Source organism: Lampris incognitus, chromosome 14 (assembly GCF_029633865.1).
Source record: "Lampris incognitus isolate fLamInc1 chromosome 14, fLamInc1.hap2, whole genome shotgun sequence".
In the NCBI taxonomy this organism is placed as follows: domain Eukaryota; kingdom Metazoa; phylum Chordata; class Actinopteri; order Lampriformes; family Lampridae; genus Lampris; species Lampris incognitus.
In genome coordinates, this window is record NC_079224.1 from 3,749,946 (window position 1) to 3,770,024 (window position 20,079).

General features: G+C 45.6%; 1 protein-coding gene across 1 annotated transcript in view; it reads left to right on the plus strand.

The window, feature by feature from the left end:
- Positions 1-794: 794 nt before the first annotated feature.
- dlgap1a (discs, large (Drosophila) homolog-associated protein 1a) overlaps positions 795-20,079 on the plus strand; it is a 365,484-nt gene continuing 346,199 nt past the window's right edge. Inside the window, exons 1-3 of the mRNA XM_056293184.1 lie at positions 795-1,545; positions 1,588-1,830; positions 1,903-2,201. Coding sequence (XP_056149159.1) covers positions 795-1,545; positions 1,588-1,830; positions 1,903-2,201 — 1,293 coding nt within the window. The remainder of the gene's footprint in view (positions 1,546-1,587; positions 1,831-1,902; positions 2,202-20,079) is intronic.

Here is a 20,079-nt window from a genome sequence, read left to right on the forward strand (position 1 = left end):
ACAATGTAAACCCCTTGAGGACTTTAATAAAAAAGAAAAACATTTCCAACAGACCTTGCAAGTTTAAAAATTAAAATATGCATTGCCAGTTATTGCTGTTTAGTAATCGAAGGATTAAATTACAACTAACTTAGGTTGCATTTCAGGATGTTCTTAAAGCTGTTGCTACAGTTATTCTGAGTTTCTAAAACTTTCACACGTTCTTGGACTAGATGTGGATGCTTGGATGCTTTGCAGTGCTGTAAAAGGAGAAACACTAAAGCTGAAGGCAGCTTCAGACCTTAGGCTAGTTGAACCAGAACAGCTATGAGTCCCCAGAGTTCCTCTGCTGCTGCAAATCTGAACTCCACTCTGACTGCGACGGTGGCTGGAGGAAATAGACAGCAGTCAGCATTGTTTTTGCAAATATGCTGTTTTCAGACAAGCTTTAGTTTGAATGGGACAACACAGAAGGCAGTATTGTTATGATCATTTAAGGTTTACTTATTTTATTTCTGTAGAATTACCATTAGCAAATAGCAAAAGCCATCATTATTTTGGCATTTATTCGGTTTTTGTCTGTACAGATGTAAATATAGAGAGACAGATACTCTGCATAAACTGCATGTTTTGTTTTGTTTTTGTTTGTTAATCACTCATTTCTGCTCTCTTTCTTTCACAGAGTTTGCTGCTCTCTTCTCAGGGACAATTTTCTGCTGCACCTCTCTGACATTGGACTGGTCTGCCAACTGTCCATCTTTCCTTGCCTCACTCCATACCACTTTTCTCTCCATCTCTCCATCCTCTCCACAGCCATGAAAGGCCTTTCCAGTAGCCGGAGTCACCACCATGTAGTCTCCTATGACCAATCATATGATCCATTGGGTCACCACGCTGAGCGCAAGTCATATTTGATCAGCCAGATGGAAATGCCGGTGCCTGTTCCCATGCCCCACCCTGCTGAGCTGCCCTACTACAACCCCCAGCACATGCCATACATCCCAGAAAGCAGCAGCGTGGTCCCCTACGGAACCTTCCCCAGGAGGTGCCACTCTACCTCTTCCTCCTCCCACCATCCCGAGATGAAGGATGTCTGCATGGCTGTTGTGCCATATATAGGAGGGGGTGATGGAGGAGGAGGAGGAGGAGGCTACAGGGGTAAGATGCCTACATGGGTGCCGGTGAACTTTGCTGATTCGTTTGAGCGTCAACCAGCATTTTCCAGGGATGGCTATCATACGCTGCAGTACAAGCGTGGTGCTCAGGGGCATGGTGGTGCTATGGGTGCCAGTAATAACAACGACAGCCCAGGGAGGATACGTCACCTGGTGCACTCAGTCCAGAAACTCTTCACGAAGTCCCACTCACTAGAGGGGCCACACCAAACACAGTTCTCCAAAGGAGGAGGTAACAATAACATGAATGGCAACGGGGTTGGTGGTAATGGTGGTGGGGTTGGTCATCTGAGGATCAGCCCAGAGGGTGAAACCCCACCGATGGGAGTGCACCACCGGAAGCACAGCAAGAGTCGGGAGCGCTGCAGGTCAGCAGAACCCAAGCACCGCAGCCAGCACCATCACCACCACCAGCTCCACGGTTCTGCATCAGCCCCAGGCTCTGGGTACTGGAGCTCCGATGACAACCTAGAGCGAGAGCTCTGCCTCTACCAGCCCCCCCACCACCATCACCACTCCCCCTCCTCCCCCTCATTGTCCCCCTCTCCCATTGCCATGACGATGGGTCGCCACCCTGCCAGCAGCCCTGATCCCAAGTTTCCCCAGCCCCCCCTCCCCAGCCTTCCCTCCTCACAGTCTCAGCAATACTTCATGATGGACCCCTATGGGATGCTCAGCGAGCACACACACACCCATACACAGCACGGCCACACACACATACATCACCACCACCACTCTGCACTCAAAGCCTCCCGGAGCAACAACGATGTGAAGTACACGGCTCTGAGTGCCGGCAGCAATAACGGCAGTGGCTGTATGGGTGGAGGAAGCCGCCCCTTGCTCCCGTTGGGCCTGGTGGATGGGCCCATGGTGAAGAAAGGGGCATGGTCATCAAGCCTAATGGTGAGCAGGGCCCAAGAGCTCTACAACAACAACAGCCAAAGCCAACCCCGTACCGGTGCAGGACCCGGTAACCTAAACCTAGATAGAGCGGTAGTCAAATCTAAGGGCAGTCAGCAGCAGGAGCGCACATGCCATTTCCTACAGGTAACTAATACCCATTGATCCCCATTCAGAACCAGTCAATTCACCTCCCTTCCTCGTTAAGTCCCCACTCTTCTCCCACTTTACCCCTCTACGCCACTCATCTGCTCTCATCTCCCAATAATCCCGCTTCCAGTTGCCACCTTTTTCTTCCTTTCTCCGTTCCTCCTCCCCTCCTGCCATTCAAACACAAACCCAATTTACCCGCACACGTTTTAGTCTCCTACCCCTACCACCACCTCTTTAACTCCCTCTTGGTTTGGAAAGCCTCCCTCCTCTTCGTGTTCCTCCTCCTTTTGAGTTGAAGAGAGAAGTAAGTGCAGCGCCAATCATAGCCTTACTCTCTAAATGCAAGGCGGTGACGTCGCTTTGGTTTGAGTCCATGTGCAACAATCCTTTCCTGTTTATAGACCTCATTATTTTTAATACACATCTGTTCCTTTCCTGCCTCTCTACTGCCTCTCTACTACCTCACTAATGCCTCACTACTGCCTCTCTATTGCCTCTCTACTGCCTCACCACTGCCTCTCTACTGCCTCTCTACTGCCTCACTACTGCCTCTCTACTGCCTCACCACTGCCTCTCTACTACCTCAGTACTGCCTCTCTACTGCCTCTCTACTGCCTCTCTGCTGCCGCTCTACTGCCTTTCTACTGCCTCTCTACTGCCTCTCGACTACCCCTCTACTGCCTCTCTACTGCCTCTCTACTGCCTCACTACTGCCTCTCTACTGCCTCACTACTGCCTCACTACTGCCTCTCTACTACCTCACTACTGCCTCTCTACTGCTTCTCTACTGCCGCTCTACTGCCTTTCTACTGCCTCTCTACTGCCTCTCGACTACCCCTCTATTGCCTCTCTACTGCCTCTCTACTGCCTCACTACTGCCTCTCTACTGCCTCACTACTGCCTCACTACTACGTCTCTACTGCCTCACTACTACGTCTCTACTGCCTCTCTACTGCCTCACTACTGCCTCTCTACTACCTCACTACTGCCTCACTACTACCTCTCTACTGCCTCTCTACTGCCTCACTACTGCCTCTCTACTGCCTCTCTACTGCCTCTCTACTGCCTCTCTACTGCCTCACTACTGCCTCTCTACTGCCTCTCTACTACCTCACTGTGGACAGCCCTGGTTTCCTCACTGTACCGTTGTTGTTGGTGTTGAGCTTTACCGTTTCATGTGGCGCCACATCATCAGTGCTGTTCTGTGTCGTGCCATCCAGTGCGTAGTGGTGTGTATGCTTGTGTCTGTATACTACATGTGTATGCCTGTATCAGTATACTACATGTAGCTTGTATCTGTATACTACGTTTGTATGCCTGTATCTGTATATTACATATGTATGCCTGTATCTGTATACTACATTTGTATGCTTGTATCTGTATACTACGTGTGTATGCCTGTGTCTATATACTACGTGTGTATGCCTGTATCTGTATACTAAGTGTGTATGTCTGTATCTGTATATGTCTGTGAATGTTCTCATTCATCCAGGTCATTATTATCCAAAGGAGTTGAATCAAGTGCAACTGGACTTGGTATATATCCGTGAAGACGTTTTGCCTCTCATCCAAACCACTACACAAACGGATGGCCCAACACAGAAGGCCAAACTCCTCAGGACAAGACTCAGCAGTCTATCTACACCTAAAGGAGAAGACACACTCCTTCGAGGACAGCAACATACACATTTTGGACAGAGAAGATAGATGGTTAGAAAGAGGGGTGAAGGAAGCCATCTATGTGAAACTGGAAAAACCATCCCTCAACAGAGGAGGAGGTCTGCGACACCACCTGTCTCCCACTTACAATGCCGTCCTTTCATCTCTACCCAGGAGACTCAAGAAGCCTAGCCTCCAAGAACAACAGTTGCTCACTAACGGCTCCAACAACTCTCATGACCACTGAATAATGAAGTCGAAACTAACACCCCCAACCACCGTCGCTGCTAAACAAATGCAAATGCTGGACATCGGAGCACAGGAGAGCCACGCATATCAATAGCTCCGATAACGACGGGCGCGGCCAAACATTGGTACACAAAAGAGCCACTCATATCTATGGCTCTGTTAGCGACGGGCGTTGGTAAACATCGGGACACAAAGACCCATGGACATCTATAGCTCTGACAACGACTCGTAGAGGATAAATTCTGAGTGTCATCACCCCAACCCGGTATCACGCCAAAGCGTGTAATACACCCGCTGGTCCAGCGTGTCACCGTCACGATTTGCCTCGCTCAGGCGTGAAAAGTACACGCGTGTATGAAGGTGCAGTGCTAGCAGGGGGCGATGATTAAGAGGTGAAGGCAGCTTAAGGTTAGGGTTAGGGTTAAGGTTAAGGTTAGCGTTAGGGTTGGCTAGGGTTAGGGTTCTTGTTAGGGTAGGGTTAGGGTAATGGTTACGGTTAGGTTTAGAGTTGGGTTAGGATTATGGTTGGGTTAGGGTTAGGTTAGGGTTGGGGTTAGGGTTAAGGTAAAGGTTAGGGTTAGGGTTGGGTTAAGGTTGGGTTAGGGTTATGGTTACTGTTAGGTTTAGGGTTGGGTTATGGTTATGGTTAGGGTTGGGTTAGGGTTATGGTTGGGTTAGGGTTAGGTTAGGGTTAGGGTTAGGCGAGGGATTTTGGAAAATGCTGTATGCTTATTTTCCTCCGTGGGGACTTACTGGCATTGAGTTAATCATCGCCCCCTGCTGGCACTGCACCTTCATATACGTGTGTACTTTTCACACCTGAGCGAGGCAAACCGTGACACGCTGGACTAGCGTGTATATTACACGCTTTGGCGTGATACCGGGCTGCATCGCCAGCCAGTCAGACTAGCTTGGTCTAGTCAGAAAGGCGAAACGTCTTCACGGATATATACCAAGTCCAGTTGCACTTGATTCAACTCTGCTGTATCTGTATACTACGTGTGTTTGTTTGTATCTGTATACTACATGTGTATGCCTGTATCTGTATACTATATGTGTATGCCTGTATCTGTATACTACATGTGTATGCCTGTACCTGTATACTACGTGTGTATGTTTGTATCTGAATACTACATGTGTATGCCTGTAACTGAATACTACGTGTGTATGCCTGTATCTGAATACTACGTGTGTATGTCTGTATCTGAATACTACGTGTGTATGCCTGTATCTGAATACTACATGTGTATGCCTGTATCTGGATACTACGTGTGTTTCCCTGTATCTGAATACTACATGTGTATGCTTGGGTAAAATCCTTACTGTGTCATAAAAATACAGTCAGTCCAAGCCTGCATGAGGACACACTGACAAAGCTGTACTGCAACTCCAAACCTAAATAACCTCCTTTTATTTGGATTCAGGTTAAAACGTTTGGTATTATACACACCCATACACATACACATACACATACATATACACATACACATACATACACGTACATATACACATACACATACATACACATACATATACACATACATACACATACACATACACATACATACATACACATACACATACATACACGTACACATACACATACATACATACACATACACATACATATACACATACACATACATATACACACTCATACACATACACATACATATACATATACACATACACATACATACACATACACATACACATACACACACGTACACATACACATACATACACATACATATACACATACATACACATACACATACATACACATACACATACATATACACATACATATTACATACACATACACATACATACACATACATATACACATACATACACATACACATAGATACACATACACATACATACACATACACATACATATACACATACACATACATATACACATACATACACATACACATACATATACATACACATACACATACACATTGATACACATACATATACATACACATAGATACACATACACACTGGATTCGGGTAAGGAGGAATGTCAGTTTGGAAACAAGCTCGTAAAGGATCAGGCGTCAGGAACAAGTTGTTGTCATCTCATTCATGTACTTGCAAACACAAAAGAGACAAAATTTCGTTTCTCCCAGCCAACAGCAGTGCAATGCAAAAGACAAAGACACATGTCCGAAACCTCTCAAAAACGACACCATCAACAACACACAAAACCAAAGAGAACAAAGCAACAAAAAAAAACAACACAAACACAATCAACAATACAGTCCATTCAGTAACTTTACAACACTATCAAAAAAGACCCACTGTCCGGGAGAGTGAACGCCAGCCTGCATGGGCTAGCAGTTAGCCTAGCCTAGCCTAGCCTAGCCTAGCCTAGCCTAGCCTAGCCTCGGCGTGTTCTCCCGGGCACAGCATGGCGAGATGAAACGATAGCCAGACCCTAACACGGGGGAGCTGGTAACGGTTCCTGTCTTTCTCCTCATCTTCACACAGCATGGCGCGTGCCCGGCGGGGCAGCAGGTATCACGGAGCGCCGGGTTTTCACAACTCGGGAGACAAGAGTGGGCAGTAGGCAGGGAGTTGAGCTGCTTAGCTGTGGTGCGAGGCATATGTGCTCTGCTCCCGGTCGCCATCTACACATGTACTTCAATCAAACAATGTACATTCTAAGGGCCCAGACACACCAAACCGACTGTTGCGTCGCCTGACGTCGCCTGCCGTCTAGGCCAAAAAGTAGTACTTGAACACTCCGCAAAGACTACAGCCGACGGCCAGCAATGTGCGTTCTGCACTGGGTCGCTAACAGGGTCCAGGGCACTAGTTGGACGGTGCGGGACACACCGCAATAACTAGGGTCACAGACGCTCACCGACGGTGCCTTAGTAAATATGTGCAGCCTAACTGAAGCAGCAGTGACAATTGCATGTAGAGGAAGGTCGTGATGCATGCTCAGTAATCCAGGTGAGAGAATCCCAGAGAGTTGAATCAGGTCATGTGAACACAGTCTTAATGTGCGTTCATCTACACAAACCTCGTGGGCGGTAGAACAGCTGGTAGCGTAATAAATGTTGTCATCACGTTTCACCCATGGGTTATTTTGGCTGAAGTAACACCAGTCACGGCGTGTCCAGTGTGTAGTCTGATAGAGTCTAGTTCCTCTGCTTTAAGGTGACAGGCTGTTTTGTTTCTAGTTTGTTTTGTTTTATTTTGTTATGTTTTAAAGAGTGCAAATGCTATGAATCAGGATCTTATGTATTTGACGTGTGATTGAGTTCCATTTGTGGAACATGTATTTGCTTGCATCGCTCTGGAGACATGATCTGGCTTGTGGAGACTTTAGAGACATGATCGGGCTTGTGGAGTCTCTAGAGACATGATCTGGCTTGTGGAGACTCTAGAGAAATGATCTGGCTTGTGGAGCCTTTAGAGACATGATCTGGCTTGTGGAGACTTTAGAGACATGATCTGGCTTGTGGAGACTTTAGAGACATGATCGGGCTTGTGGAGCCTCTAGAGACATGATCCGGCTTGTGGAGACTCTAGAGAAATGATCTGGCTTGTGGAGCCTTTAGAGACATGATCTGGCTTGTGGAGACTTTAGAGACATGATCTGGCTTGTGGAGACTTTAGAGACATGATCGGGCTTGTGGAGTCTCTAGAGACATGATCCGGCTTGTGGAGACTCTAGAGAAATGATCTGGCTTGTGGAGCCTTTAGAGACATGATCTGGCTTGTGGAGACTTTAGAGACATGATCTGGCTTGTGGAGACTTTAGAGACATGATCGGGCTTGTGGAGTCTCTAGAGACATGATCTGGCTTGTGGAAACTCTAGAGAAATGATCTGGCTTGTGGAGACTTTAGAGACATGATCTGGCTTGTGGAGACTTTAGAGACATGATCGGGCTTGTGGAGTCTCTAGAGACATGATCTGGCTTGTGGAGACTCTAGAGAAATGATCTGGCTTGTGGAGACTTTGGAGACATGATCTGGCTTGTGGAGACTTTAGAGACATGATCGGGCTTGTGGAGTCTCTAGAGACATGATCTGGCTTGTGGAGACTCTAGAGAAATGATCTGGCTTGTGGAGACTTTGGAGACATGATCTGGCTTGTGGAGACTTTAGAGACATGATCGGCCTTGTGGAGACTTTAGAGACATGATCTGGCTTGTGGAGGCTTGTATAATGGCTGGTGTCAAGATCATCTGAATAACCATCATCAACAACTGTCAAAAACATGCTCCACACCTTCTGGTTTAAATCATGTACACTTTACCTTATTTGTTAGCTTTATAATAATAATAATAATAATGATTATATATATATATATATATATATATATATATATATATATATATATACATGCATACACACACACACACACACACACACACACACACACACACACCCCAGGGTAGTACGGTAGTCCAACCTTGGGGGTCGTCCCGGGTCGTCCTCTGTGTGGAGTTTGCATGTTCTCCCCGTGTTTGTGTGTTAGATCCGTAGAAGTTCAACCCCTCCTCTACGTGGCACAGACCGGGCAACGCAAGTATGGCAAGCCGGCAATACAAGCGGCCAAAGGGGCTCTGACAATTAAACACAATGATTAAATTACGACAAACTAAATCACGTCAACAAGGACCGCGATCCCCAGCGAAGAACCAGGCTGGGATCAAAAAGTCTGCTACTGGAACAAACTCTACCCACCAAATACTACACCGAGGACACTCCTCACAGTGGCCTTCTTGTACAAAAAAAAAAAATTCAACAAAAATAACAAGACAGAAATGGTTTAGGGAAGAGTATAAAGATGTCATGGAAGCCTTCTACACTGCTTCACTAAACCCGACAGTAACGTCAACGTCCAAAGCTGCCTACAACATATGGCGAGAAAAACACCCCACCGACAGATTGAATCTGGATGCCAACAAACTCTCCAATGTCAGGCACAACGTCATTAAAAACCAAAGACTAACAGACCTGGAACTCGAAAACATACGAGAAAAGATCAGAGAGAGCATCCCCAACACGAACACCGAGGAGCTAAACATCAACAAACCAGACGAGACAGTAGCAACTGGTGAATAGGAAGAAGAACAAGCAGAAACCACCATAACGGACCCCCCAGAAGTACAACACCAAGTAGAGGCAGCCCAGGAAAAATACAACTAGAAAGAAGCAGAATTGACAGTAAGTATCCGGCAGAGATGGGAAACCCTGAAGGAAATTCCTGTTGAAGAATGTCTAATAATCCCAAAGACCAAGAAAGATCACCACTCCAAAGAAGCCATCAGACTCACTAACGAAGTCATCCAAAACATCAAGGGCGAGATGACAAGGCTGTGGAACCTAACAGAAATCAACCAGCTCATTTATGCGGTCACTTCAGCCATAGCAGACACAGTAGGAAAAAGACCAAGACAACGACAGAAACAGAAGAGAAAACAACCAGTTTGGAAGGAGAAAACTGAGAAGGAGGTTAGGAAACTGCGGAGACAAGTATCACTCCTGAGCGAAGTCGAGAAAAACTCCAACATCAAAGAGAGAAAAAAGGAAACAACTGGAACGAAATCTCAAAATCAAACAGAAGAATGATATACCAATAGTCAAAGAGATGCTTAAACAACAGATTCAAGCAAAGGCACAGAGACTCAGGAGATTCGACAAGAGGGCCAAGTTCTTTTGGCAAAACAAGATCTTCAAAGAAGATGCCAAAAAATTATATCATGAGCTGAGCAAGAAGAAGATAGACGTTAACGAACCACTTACAATCAAAGAAGTCGAGGAGTTCTGAAGTAAGATCTGGGAGAACAACAAAAGACACATTGAGGGAGCTACATGGATCCAGCAACAACAGGATCAATACAAACATATACAGCACCAAGAATGGTCAGAAATCAACAACACTGAGACCACTGCTGCCATCAACAAGACCAACAATTGGAAGGCACCAGGGATAGACAGAATTGCCAACTTCTGGATCAAGAACCTGCCCAGCATCCACGAAGACCTCGCATGGGCTTACAATGATATCATCAAGAAGCCAAAGAAATGTCCAAAAGGGCTCACATGGGGAACCACGTACCTGCTCCCGAAGACAGAGCAGACACAGAACCCAAAGAATTACAGACCCATCACCTGCCTACCAACAATGTACAAGATCATCACCTCCATCATCACAGAGAGGACCTATAGCTTTCTCGACAAAAACAACGTGTTACCAGCAGAACAGAAGGGATTTAAGAAAGGTAGCTATGGATGCAAGGACCAGCTACTCGTCAATAAAGCCATATTGCAAGAGGTCAAATCGAAGAAACAGAACTTGTCAACCTCATGGATTGACTACAGGAAGGCATTTGACAGCGTGCCACACTCCTGGATAGAGAAGAGCCTCACGAACTACAGAGTTTGCCCAACAACTGTCAGATTCATCGCGGAGAGCATGAAGACCTGGAAGACCACCCTGAATCTCCATCATGCAGAAGGGTCGTTAAAATCGAGACTGATCAACATCAGAAGCGGAATCTTCCAAGGGGACTCACCATCACCACTGCTCTTTTGCCTTGCACTAGCACCACTCAGCAATCTACTGAACAACAGCAGCTATGGGTACAAATCACAGAATGGCAAACTGACCCACCTGTTCTACATTGACGACCTCAAGACATTTAACAAGGATGACAATCAGCAGAAGGGTCTACTCATCATCGTCAAGACCTTCAGCGACGACATCAAGATGGAATTCGGAATCGACAAGTGTGTCAAAGCCACTTTCAAGAAAGGAAGACTTACCAAGACTGCAGACTTAGACCTTGACATTGACACCGTAATCAAAGAGCTAGACCAAGATAGCACATACAAGGGCCTAGGAGTGAACGAAGGAGACGGCATACAACACTCAACCATGAAGGAGAAGATCCAGAAAGAGTACCACAGGAGAGTGCGTATGGTACTGAAGAGCAAACTCAATGCAGCTAACAGAATTGAAGCTATCAACGATACCTGTAGTGATGTACAGATTCAACATCATCAATTGGAAACTGAACGACATCAAGAGACTAGACACCAACACAAGAAAGATGCTGACCATGAAGAAGATGCACCACCCGAAAGCAAATGTCGACAGGCTGTACCTACCAAGAGCTTCAGGAGGACGAGGCCTAGTCCAACTCGAACTGAACTTCAAGACTACCACTATCGGGATTGGTCCCTCAGTCTAGCCAATCGGTACAAGCCCCTTTCTCCTTCTTTAGTGTCTAACCTGTCATACAACTCACCATACGCCTTTTCCTTTTCCTTTGCCTTTGCCATCTCTCTCTTCGCTTTACGCTGTTTCCTTGTACTCCTGTCTACTTTCTTCATCTCTCTGACTATCCCACTTCTTCTTTGCCAACCTCTTCCACTGTATAATTTGCTGTTCTTCCTCATTCCACCACCAAGTCTACTTGTCTTCCTTCCTCTGTCCTGATGACACACCAAGTACCTTCCTAGCTGTCTCCCTCACTATTTCTGCAGCGGTTGTCCAGCCATCCGGCAACTCTTCACTACCACCCAGTGCCTGTCTTACCTCCTGCCTGAACTCCACACAACAGTCTTCCTTCTTCAAATTCCACCATTTGATCTTCGGCTCTGCCTTCACTCGCTTCCTGTTCTTGGTCTCCAAAGTCATCCTACAGACCACCATCCGATGCTGCCTAGCTATTACGACGAGTACTGTCAATCAAGTGATATTTGCCCTATAGTGCCTCAGGTCCATAGTTTTGACCCGGCTCTACAGGATGTAAAATAGGAATCGTGAAGGAAATAATAATAATACATAATAATTATACATTCACACTTCACACACACACACACACACACACACACACACACACACACACACACACACACACACACACACACGCACACACACCAGGGTTGTACGGTAGTCCAACCTTGGGGGTCGTCCTCTGGGTGGAGTTTGCATGTTCTCCTGTGTCTGTGTGGGTTTCCTCTAGGTGCTCCAGTTACCTGCCACAGTCCAAAGACATGTAGGTCAGGTGAATTGGCCGTACTAAATTGCCCCTACGTATGAAGGTCTCGGCCCTGTGATGGCCTGGCGGCCTGTCCAGAGTGTCTCCCCACCTGCCGCCCAATAACTGCTGGGATAGGCTCCAGCATTCCGCGACCCCGATAGGGATAAGCGGCTTGGATAATGGATGAATGGATGGATGGAGGTTAGCATCAAATATTACCCCAAGATTCATAGCAGCCTGCTTAAGACTACCTGACAGACGAGTCGATCAAATTAAATCAATTTTATTTGTATAGTCCATTCTCACAAATTACAAATGTGCCTCAGTGAGCTTTACAGCAACACAACATCCTGTCCTTAGACCCTCACATCGGATAAGGAACAACTCCGTAAAAACCTCCAGCAGGGAGGAGGAACAGGAAGAAAGCTCAGGGAGAGCAACAGAGGAGGATCTCTCCCAAGACGCACAACGTGCTATGATGTTGTGTTTACACAATTTACACAACACAACATTGAATTAGGATAACTCAATTATAATGGAATTATACAATATATGAAGAATATGATGAGCAGGATGCCAAGAAGAGTCCAGACACCACCGCAACAGCCCAGGACCCGAGCCACACGACCACCATCACCATGTAGACCTGAGAAGAAGACATAGGACACATGCACACACGAGATACTCGCATCACATCATTCACATATGCGGGAGAAGAGACAAGCAAAAAGCATTAGTCACATAGTGCAGTGAGAGCAGGACACAAACCTGAAACAGGATATGTGGATTTATAAGACATATATGAAAAATTAAACAAAATTTAAAAAAAATGTGATGAGGGGGATGCTAGTGGTAAGTGCCAGGAAGACTGCCGTGACTTGTACATTGGGGAACGTAAACAGACGCTGGCACGACACAGGAGAGCTAACACGTCAGGCCAGGATGAGGATGTGCATGCTCGTGCACACGAATCGATAGATTAAATGTCGTGACTATTTCATGAACTGCCGTGGGACCGGGCTGGTCATTCATAGGGAGGACCGCTGGTTTCAACGAGGAGTCAAAGAGGCCATCTATATGTGAATGAACGACCACCCCTGAACCGGGGGGGGGCGGGGGCGCGGGGTGTAGGAGTACATCTGTTGCCATTTTACAGTGTTGCGATTGCAACCGTTCGGAGATCCTCTGTGAGTAGTACACATTGCCATTGAACGTTTAGTCAATTCCCGCCCAATGCAATATACATTTTGGCGGCACGGTGGCGTAGTGGTTATGAATGTCACCCCACAGCAAGAAAGTCCTGGGTTTCAACCGCGGGGTTGTTCAACCTTGGGGGTCATCCTAGGTCGTCCTCTGTGTGGAGTTTGCATGTTCTCCCCGTGTCTGTGGTGAGTTTTCTTCGGTTCCCCGTCCATCCATTTTTTTAATTATAAATAAATAAATAAAAGACATGCATGTTTAGCTTTATACTCCTGTCTGTAATGAATGATTTAGAATAAGGGTTAGTTTAATGGATGATGTAGAATAAGGGTTAGTTTAATGGATGATTTAGAATAAGGGTTAGCTTAATGGATGATGTAGAATAAGGGTTAGTTTAATGGATGATGTAGAATAAGGGTTAGTTTAATGGATGATGTAGAATAAGGGTTAGTTTAATGGATGATTTAGAAAAAGGGTTAGTTTAATGGATGATGTAGAATAAGGGTTAGTTTAATGGATGATGTAGAATAAGGGTTAGTTTAATGGATGATTTAGAATAAGGGTTAGTTTAATGGATGATTTAGAAAAAGCGTTAGTTTAATGGATGATGTAGAATAAGGGTTAGTTTAATGGATGATGTAGAATAAGGGTTAGTTTAATGGATGATTTAGAATAAGGGTTAGTTTAATGCAGGGGTTCTCAAACTTTTTCACACCAAGGACCACTTGATCATAAAATGTTTTTCCGTGGACCACCTAACCAGCCGGCCAACACCCCCTCTCTCCCCCGCCCAAAAAATACCCTTTTAAAACAGTCTATATTAGGCTTACAATAGCATATTATGTTTTATATTACAAATTATGTCTGCAGAATATTACAATACAAAATATGTAATAAATAGGCAACTAGCAAAATTAGGCTAGGCTTCTACCATATACCTTGACCTTGATTTTTGTGAGATGTATGTGTAATTACTGTTTCATATTAATTTTGTTCAGAGCTATTGCCTTTGGTTGTGATGTGATGAATAAAACATGGGAATTTATTTGAAATACCACTGTCAGGGTGAACTCAATGTGAATTCATCATTAAAAGAGTGAACTATTAAAGTTAATTTAACAAAAATTCGTTTTAATAGGAATCAAATCTTTGTACTGGCTCTTGTGAAGCTATGAAATTACACATTTCAAATAAGCATAACAGCTTTACAGGTAGCAGCAGTCAACAACTAATGGGAGGAATGCTGTTGCTTTTGCTGTTGCATCACTGACTCAATGTCTGGCTCCACACTAGAGAGTTTCAGTCTCATACAGGGGGACTACATCGATCTTGTTCCTCTGCTTGGTTTTCAAACCAACCAGTGTGGAGAACCCAACTTCACAGTTGTAGGTGGTTGAAAACGGCATTAACACTTGCAAAGCAGACTCAGCCAGCTCAGGATGTTCAGGTTGGACGAGAACCCAGAAGTCTGTCAAGCATTTTTCTCTGAACGCCATTCTCAGTGTTCCATCTGATGCAATGTCCACAAGACTATCCACCTCCCGTGCTGATAGTTTGGAGCTGACGCGCTCAATGGGAGGTTGGTCTCCAAATGGATTTCTGATCCATTCAAGGTCCACATCCAATTCTGGAAAGTATCTTCCCAATTGCGTTTGAATGCCTTGCAAATGTTCCTTGAAGGCTGTGAGTGTGTTGCTATCCAGAACCTCTTCAGCTTCGAGGATAAAATCGGCTAGAGTTGGGAAACAGTCAAACTCCTGGCGATCAAGACGCGCGCACCACAGATCCATTTTGATGCGAGTGGCTTTAACTTTGTCCTGCACTGTAAAAACCGGGACCGCTTTTCCTTGCAGTGCTAAGTTCAGGTTATTAAGCGTGCTGAACACATCAGCAAGAAAGGCGAGTTTTGCGAGCCATTGAAAGTCATGCATTCTGCCATAAAGTTCATCAGTTTGATGCAAAAGCAGCTTGACTTCATCGCACAGTTCAAAGAGGCGGGTGAGCCAGCGCACTTCTGTGTGGACAAGAAGTCTTGTGTGCTCACTCCCCATTTCTTCACACAGAACTTTAAAAAGACGTGAGTTCAGTGCCTTGCTTTTAATTAAGTTGACCATTTTACGGCCTCGTCCAAAACCTGTTTAAGACAGGGTGGCATTTTTTTTTTACTGCCAACTGCTCTGTGCGGATACAGCAGTGCGTCGATGCGGCAGAGGGAGCGACAGCGCGGTCACGCGTCACCAGCAGGCCCTTGTGTTTGGCTGTCATCGCCGTGGCACCGCCAGTGCACGCGCCAGCACACCTCTTCCAATCAATGTTATTCTGCACAGTGAAGTTATTTAGGGACTCAAATATCGCCTCTCCTGTGGTGTTGGTTGGGAGGGATTGACAGAGAAGGAAATCCTCGTGAACAGCACCCGCATGTATGTACTGCACAAAGCAGAGGAGAATAGCCTCGTGACCGATGTCCGTGGCCTCGTCCAGTTGGAGAGAGAGAAAAAGACTCTGACGCAGACGCGTCACCAGCTGATCTTGGACATTTGCAGCCATGGATGTTATTCGCCGCCTGACTGTATCATTGGACAGAGGTGCTTTGTAAAGTTCCTCACTCGCTTTCTCTCCTAGCATTGTGTTGGCCTTAACCTTTGCAGCTGGCTTAACCAAGGTCTCGCCGACTGAGTGAGGTTTGCCAGCTTCCGCAATGGGCAGGGAGACCTTGTATGAGGCTTCGGTAGCTTCCGCGTTGTCCCCTGAGGCATAAAAACCTGCGTGGCTTCCTTTCTCGTGCGTCGCTCGAGCTCTTCACGTTTTCTCTCAAAACATTGCCCATGTTTCCAGGTGTATTCCTTGTGTTTTGACTCGAAGTGACGCTTGAGTTTGGCAGGTTTCATTGCTTCATTAGCTAATATGTCAGAGCACACAACACAATGAGGTTTTGGATCCTCAGCATCTCCAGTCCAGAAAAATCCAAATTGAATGTAATCGCTACTGTATTTACGTTTCCCTTTTGCAGTGGCTTTTTCAGAGTGTTGTGCTAGCTAGCTCCTGCTGCAAACTGTTAGCACTATGGGACTCCATGCTAACACTGACGCGCTCAATGTGAGAAGGAAGTCTCTGCACCTTGTTGCTTACATTGTTCGTCATTTCTCCGGATTTTCTCTTCAGCCACCGATCCATGATGTTTGTATTTTCAACGGTTCACTTCACTCTTTGTTAGATTCTACTTAATTTTCACAATAGTCAGGAGGTCTTTGATATGAAAATCCTGTTATTGGAATGGAAGCTAACTAGGTAACCTAGGTAACAAAGGCTAACTGAAGAGACATGACTCAAAACGCAGGTTTGCATTAGACAAATTGAGAAAAATTCTTAGGCTTATTTAGGCTACATTTTGATTCACTTTTAATTTAGAAAACATTTAGAAAACAGCTGTACTCGTAACTTTGCATTGGAACGCAGATGAAGGTGATTTGAGAAACACGATTTTTTGCAATCCTCCCGCTGACGACTTGGGGGCGCTCGCGGACCACTGGTGGTCCGCGGACCACACTGAGTATCACTGGTTAATGGATGATTTAGAATAACGGTTAGTTTAATGGATGATTTTGAATAAGGGTTAGTTTAATGGATGAATTAGAATAAGGGTTAGGTTAATGAATGATTTAGAATAACGGTTAGTTTAATGGATGATTTAGAATAACCATTAGTTTTACAAGCAGGTAAAACATAACGACGCCCTGTGGCAACAGGGAAATTTCACTTGCTAGAACGTGTCCAGAAGAAGCCAAAATACGTGCTGCTTTCTGGAGGATTTGTTGGTTGCACAAAGAATTCAGATTTCTTTGTTTCACTGCAGTGATCTTAGACCAGATTTTAACAATGTTATTCAAGCTCTTTCTGTCTTTTACCGTGAGGCTGTGAAACCAGCAGATAAAAGAAAAACTTAGAGGACTCTCAATAAGAGATTGACAAAAGCGACAGAGGATGACAGGACTGACAGAGAAGAAATTTAGTTTGCGCAGAAGGTGACTTCTCAGTTGCCCCCGTTTCACAATAGCCTCAGTGTTCACATTAAATTTATGGTGATCATCGATGAAAGTGCCCAAATATTTGTATGATGTAACCATTCTCCACACCTTCATTATGTATGATGCACTCTTTGGCTGCATCTCTGTTACATCTAAAATCAATAATCGCTTCCTTGGTTTTAGAAACCTTTAAGTCCAAGAAGCTTATATCACCCCAAGAAATAAAATCAGCAAGAACATTTCCATGGACTGATTCTGAACCTTGGAGAAGGGTCAATAGTGAAGTGTCGTCAGAAAATGTGACCAAATAGCTGCCCCCCCCCCCCCCCCGAGTGCTCCTGAATCCATCAGCGTACATAACAAAAAGTAAGGGCGAAAGGAGGCATCCTTGTGGTGAGCCTGTGGACATGGCTACAGAGTATGGCAGACAGTTGTTTACAGACACCTTCTGCTCTCTGTCAGTCAAGAAGTCCAAGATCCATAACACAAGCTGGTGAGGCAAATTAAAATCACATAGCAACTTATCTATTAAAACATGCGGCTGCATTGTATTGAATGCTGATGAAAAGTCAGCAAACAAAAGTCCAGCACGGGCTTGTGGCTTTTCTAAGTGCTTATCCAGGTTATTAAGTAAAAAATGTTGTGCGTCTCCCACACCTCTCCCTGCCTGGTAAGCGAGTTGCAGTTGTTACGGATATGTTTTGGGGTCTTTCTTCCCCTTCCGTTCTATTTATTTTTTGTGTGTGGTGCAGAGCTGATTGTAAACATGAGATGCCACAGCTATGCTTATTATTTGGGTTGTACACTGGGTGACGCCTGGGAGATTAAAACAGGGAAAAAAGCTACAAATCCCAGTGCAGCAGGTTTCATTGGGTGTGACGTCACGTCCCGTCCATTCGTTTGGCGGGAAGGACTGATTGATAATTGGTCACCGCCGGCGGGCACAAGAAAAGACAAGGGTTAAGGGACTGTATGGCAGACGCTCTGCGGAAGCAACAGCGTTTCTCTACACCCCCCTCTCTCTCTCCGCCAAAAACAAGAGACTTGAACATCATCTGAAACGAACAGGGCTGGCCGCTGACGGGAGCTGGGGTTGCATTATTCGGACCACTGAGAGGAGACGTCCTCGAGGGGGTCCCGAACCGGCTCACGGCTGCAGTGACGGTAAGCATAGCTGCCAGTTTACTCGCCTCTGTTTTCATATCAGCTCTGTGTTTGTTTGTTTGTTTGTTTGTTTGTTTGTTTACGTTGCGCCACTGCAGTGGCATGTTCCGGTTGTTGGCTTGTCGCGGCTGTACCATACAACTGGGGACTCGTCCGGGATCTGACAGACAGCGTAGTCAAGCTATAAGGAAGCTAACATGATTAGCATGCCTTATTAGCCGACCAGTGAGCTAGCTAGCTAGTTACTCCTGAGCAGAAGCGTTGCCGGGGTCCAGGTGGGGTTGACTTCATGTCGGCCTGGCAGTAGGAAACCTTGGTTGCCACCTGCCATGGTAACTCGAGCTAACATTCTGCTTGTGTGAATAAATAGCGATAGCTCAGGTAAACATCTAATCACCAAGACAGGTCTATTACCAATACCCTTTGTGGGCTTTATTTTAGTAGGAGCTGTATTAATGTGGAAAAATAGGTGTGGTGTTTATATTGTAGGAGTCGGTGGTATAATTCGCTTCGCAGTGCGGCTAGTTACAGGCCAGTGCCTGAGTGCCGTGACTAGTGGAGAGTGACACTGGTAAAAGCGGGTTGCTTTGCTAGTTGTTAGCAGCTAACTTGGCTAGCTACACATTGTGTCACCAGATAAGCTACATATATATATATTGTTAGTTATTTTTGAATTAATCTGTATACACGTGGGGAAGATGGCATCCGAGGACGGAGCTGTTTGTTGCGTTGTGCTGCGTTAGACAACGTTGTGAGTGATTCCTCAGAGAGGGTCGCGGTATTTGCCTAGTGTATTTCAGTTAATCATTGTGTTACTATTGTTAATCGACAGTATTTGCTATACAGCTAATCTGTGTAGTGTATATGTTGGTCTCATTTGTGTATTTGAAAACGCTTAGCAAAATGGACACCTTTGATGTGCAAGAATACTGCAGTAGGCTTGCTAGCCGTACTGAGCTGTTCAGGTAGAAGAAGGAACAGTTGGGGGCTGTATCCCAATATTATGAGATAGTGGTTGGGTCTACAATAAAAGTGAGTGAGACTGTGCAGCTTATTGGGGATCGCCTGAATATACCTGGTCCAGAGAAAGAAGGGGCAGCCAGGCTCAAGCGGGAAGAGGAGAATAGGAAGGTGGAAATGGAGAGAATGGTGCTAGAAAGACAGAAGCTGCGGATTAATTTAAAAGAGGAGGAGCAAAAGACTGAGCAAGCCCGCCTGGCACTCGAAAGAGACAAAGTGCTGTCTCAGGACCCTGCTTTGCTGCAGGTCCCAGAAAGCCGCTTTGATCCCATTAGTTGTCTGAGGCTAATACCCAAGTTCAATGCAACCGAAGTGGGTGTTTTCTTTGAAGCATTTTGGGAGGATTGCTGAGGAGATGAAATGGCCACGGGACACGTGGACATTGCTGATTCAGGGAAGTTAGGAAGGGAGAGCTCAAGAAGCATATGCCACTTTAGATGCCACGCAAAGTAAGGATTATGATGTGGTAAAGAAAAATGTACTAGCAGCGTATGAGTTAGTTCCAGAAGCGTACCGCCAGCAGTTCCGGTCCC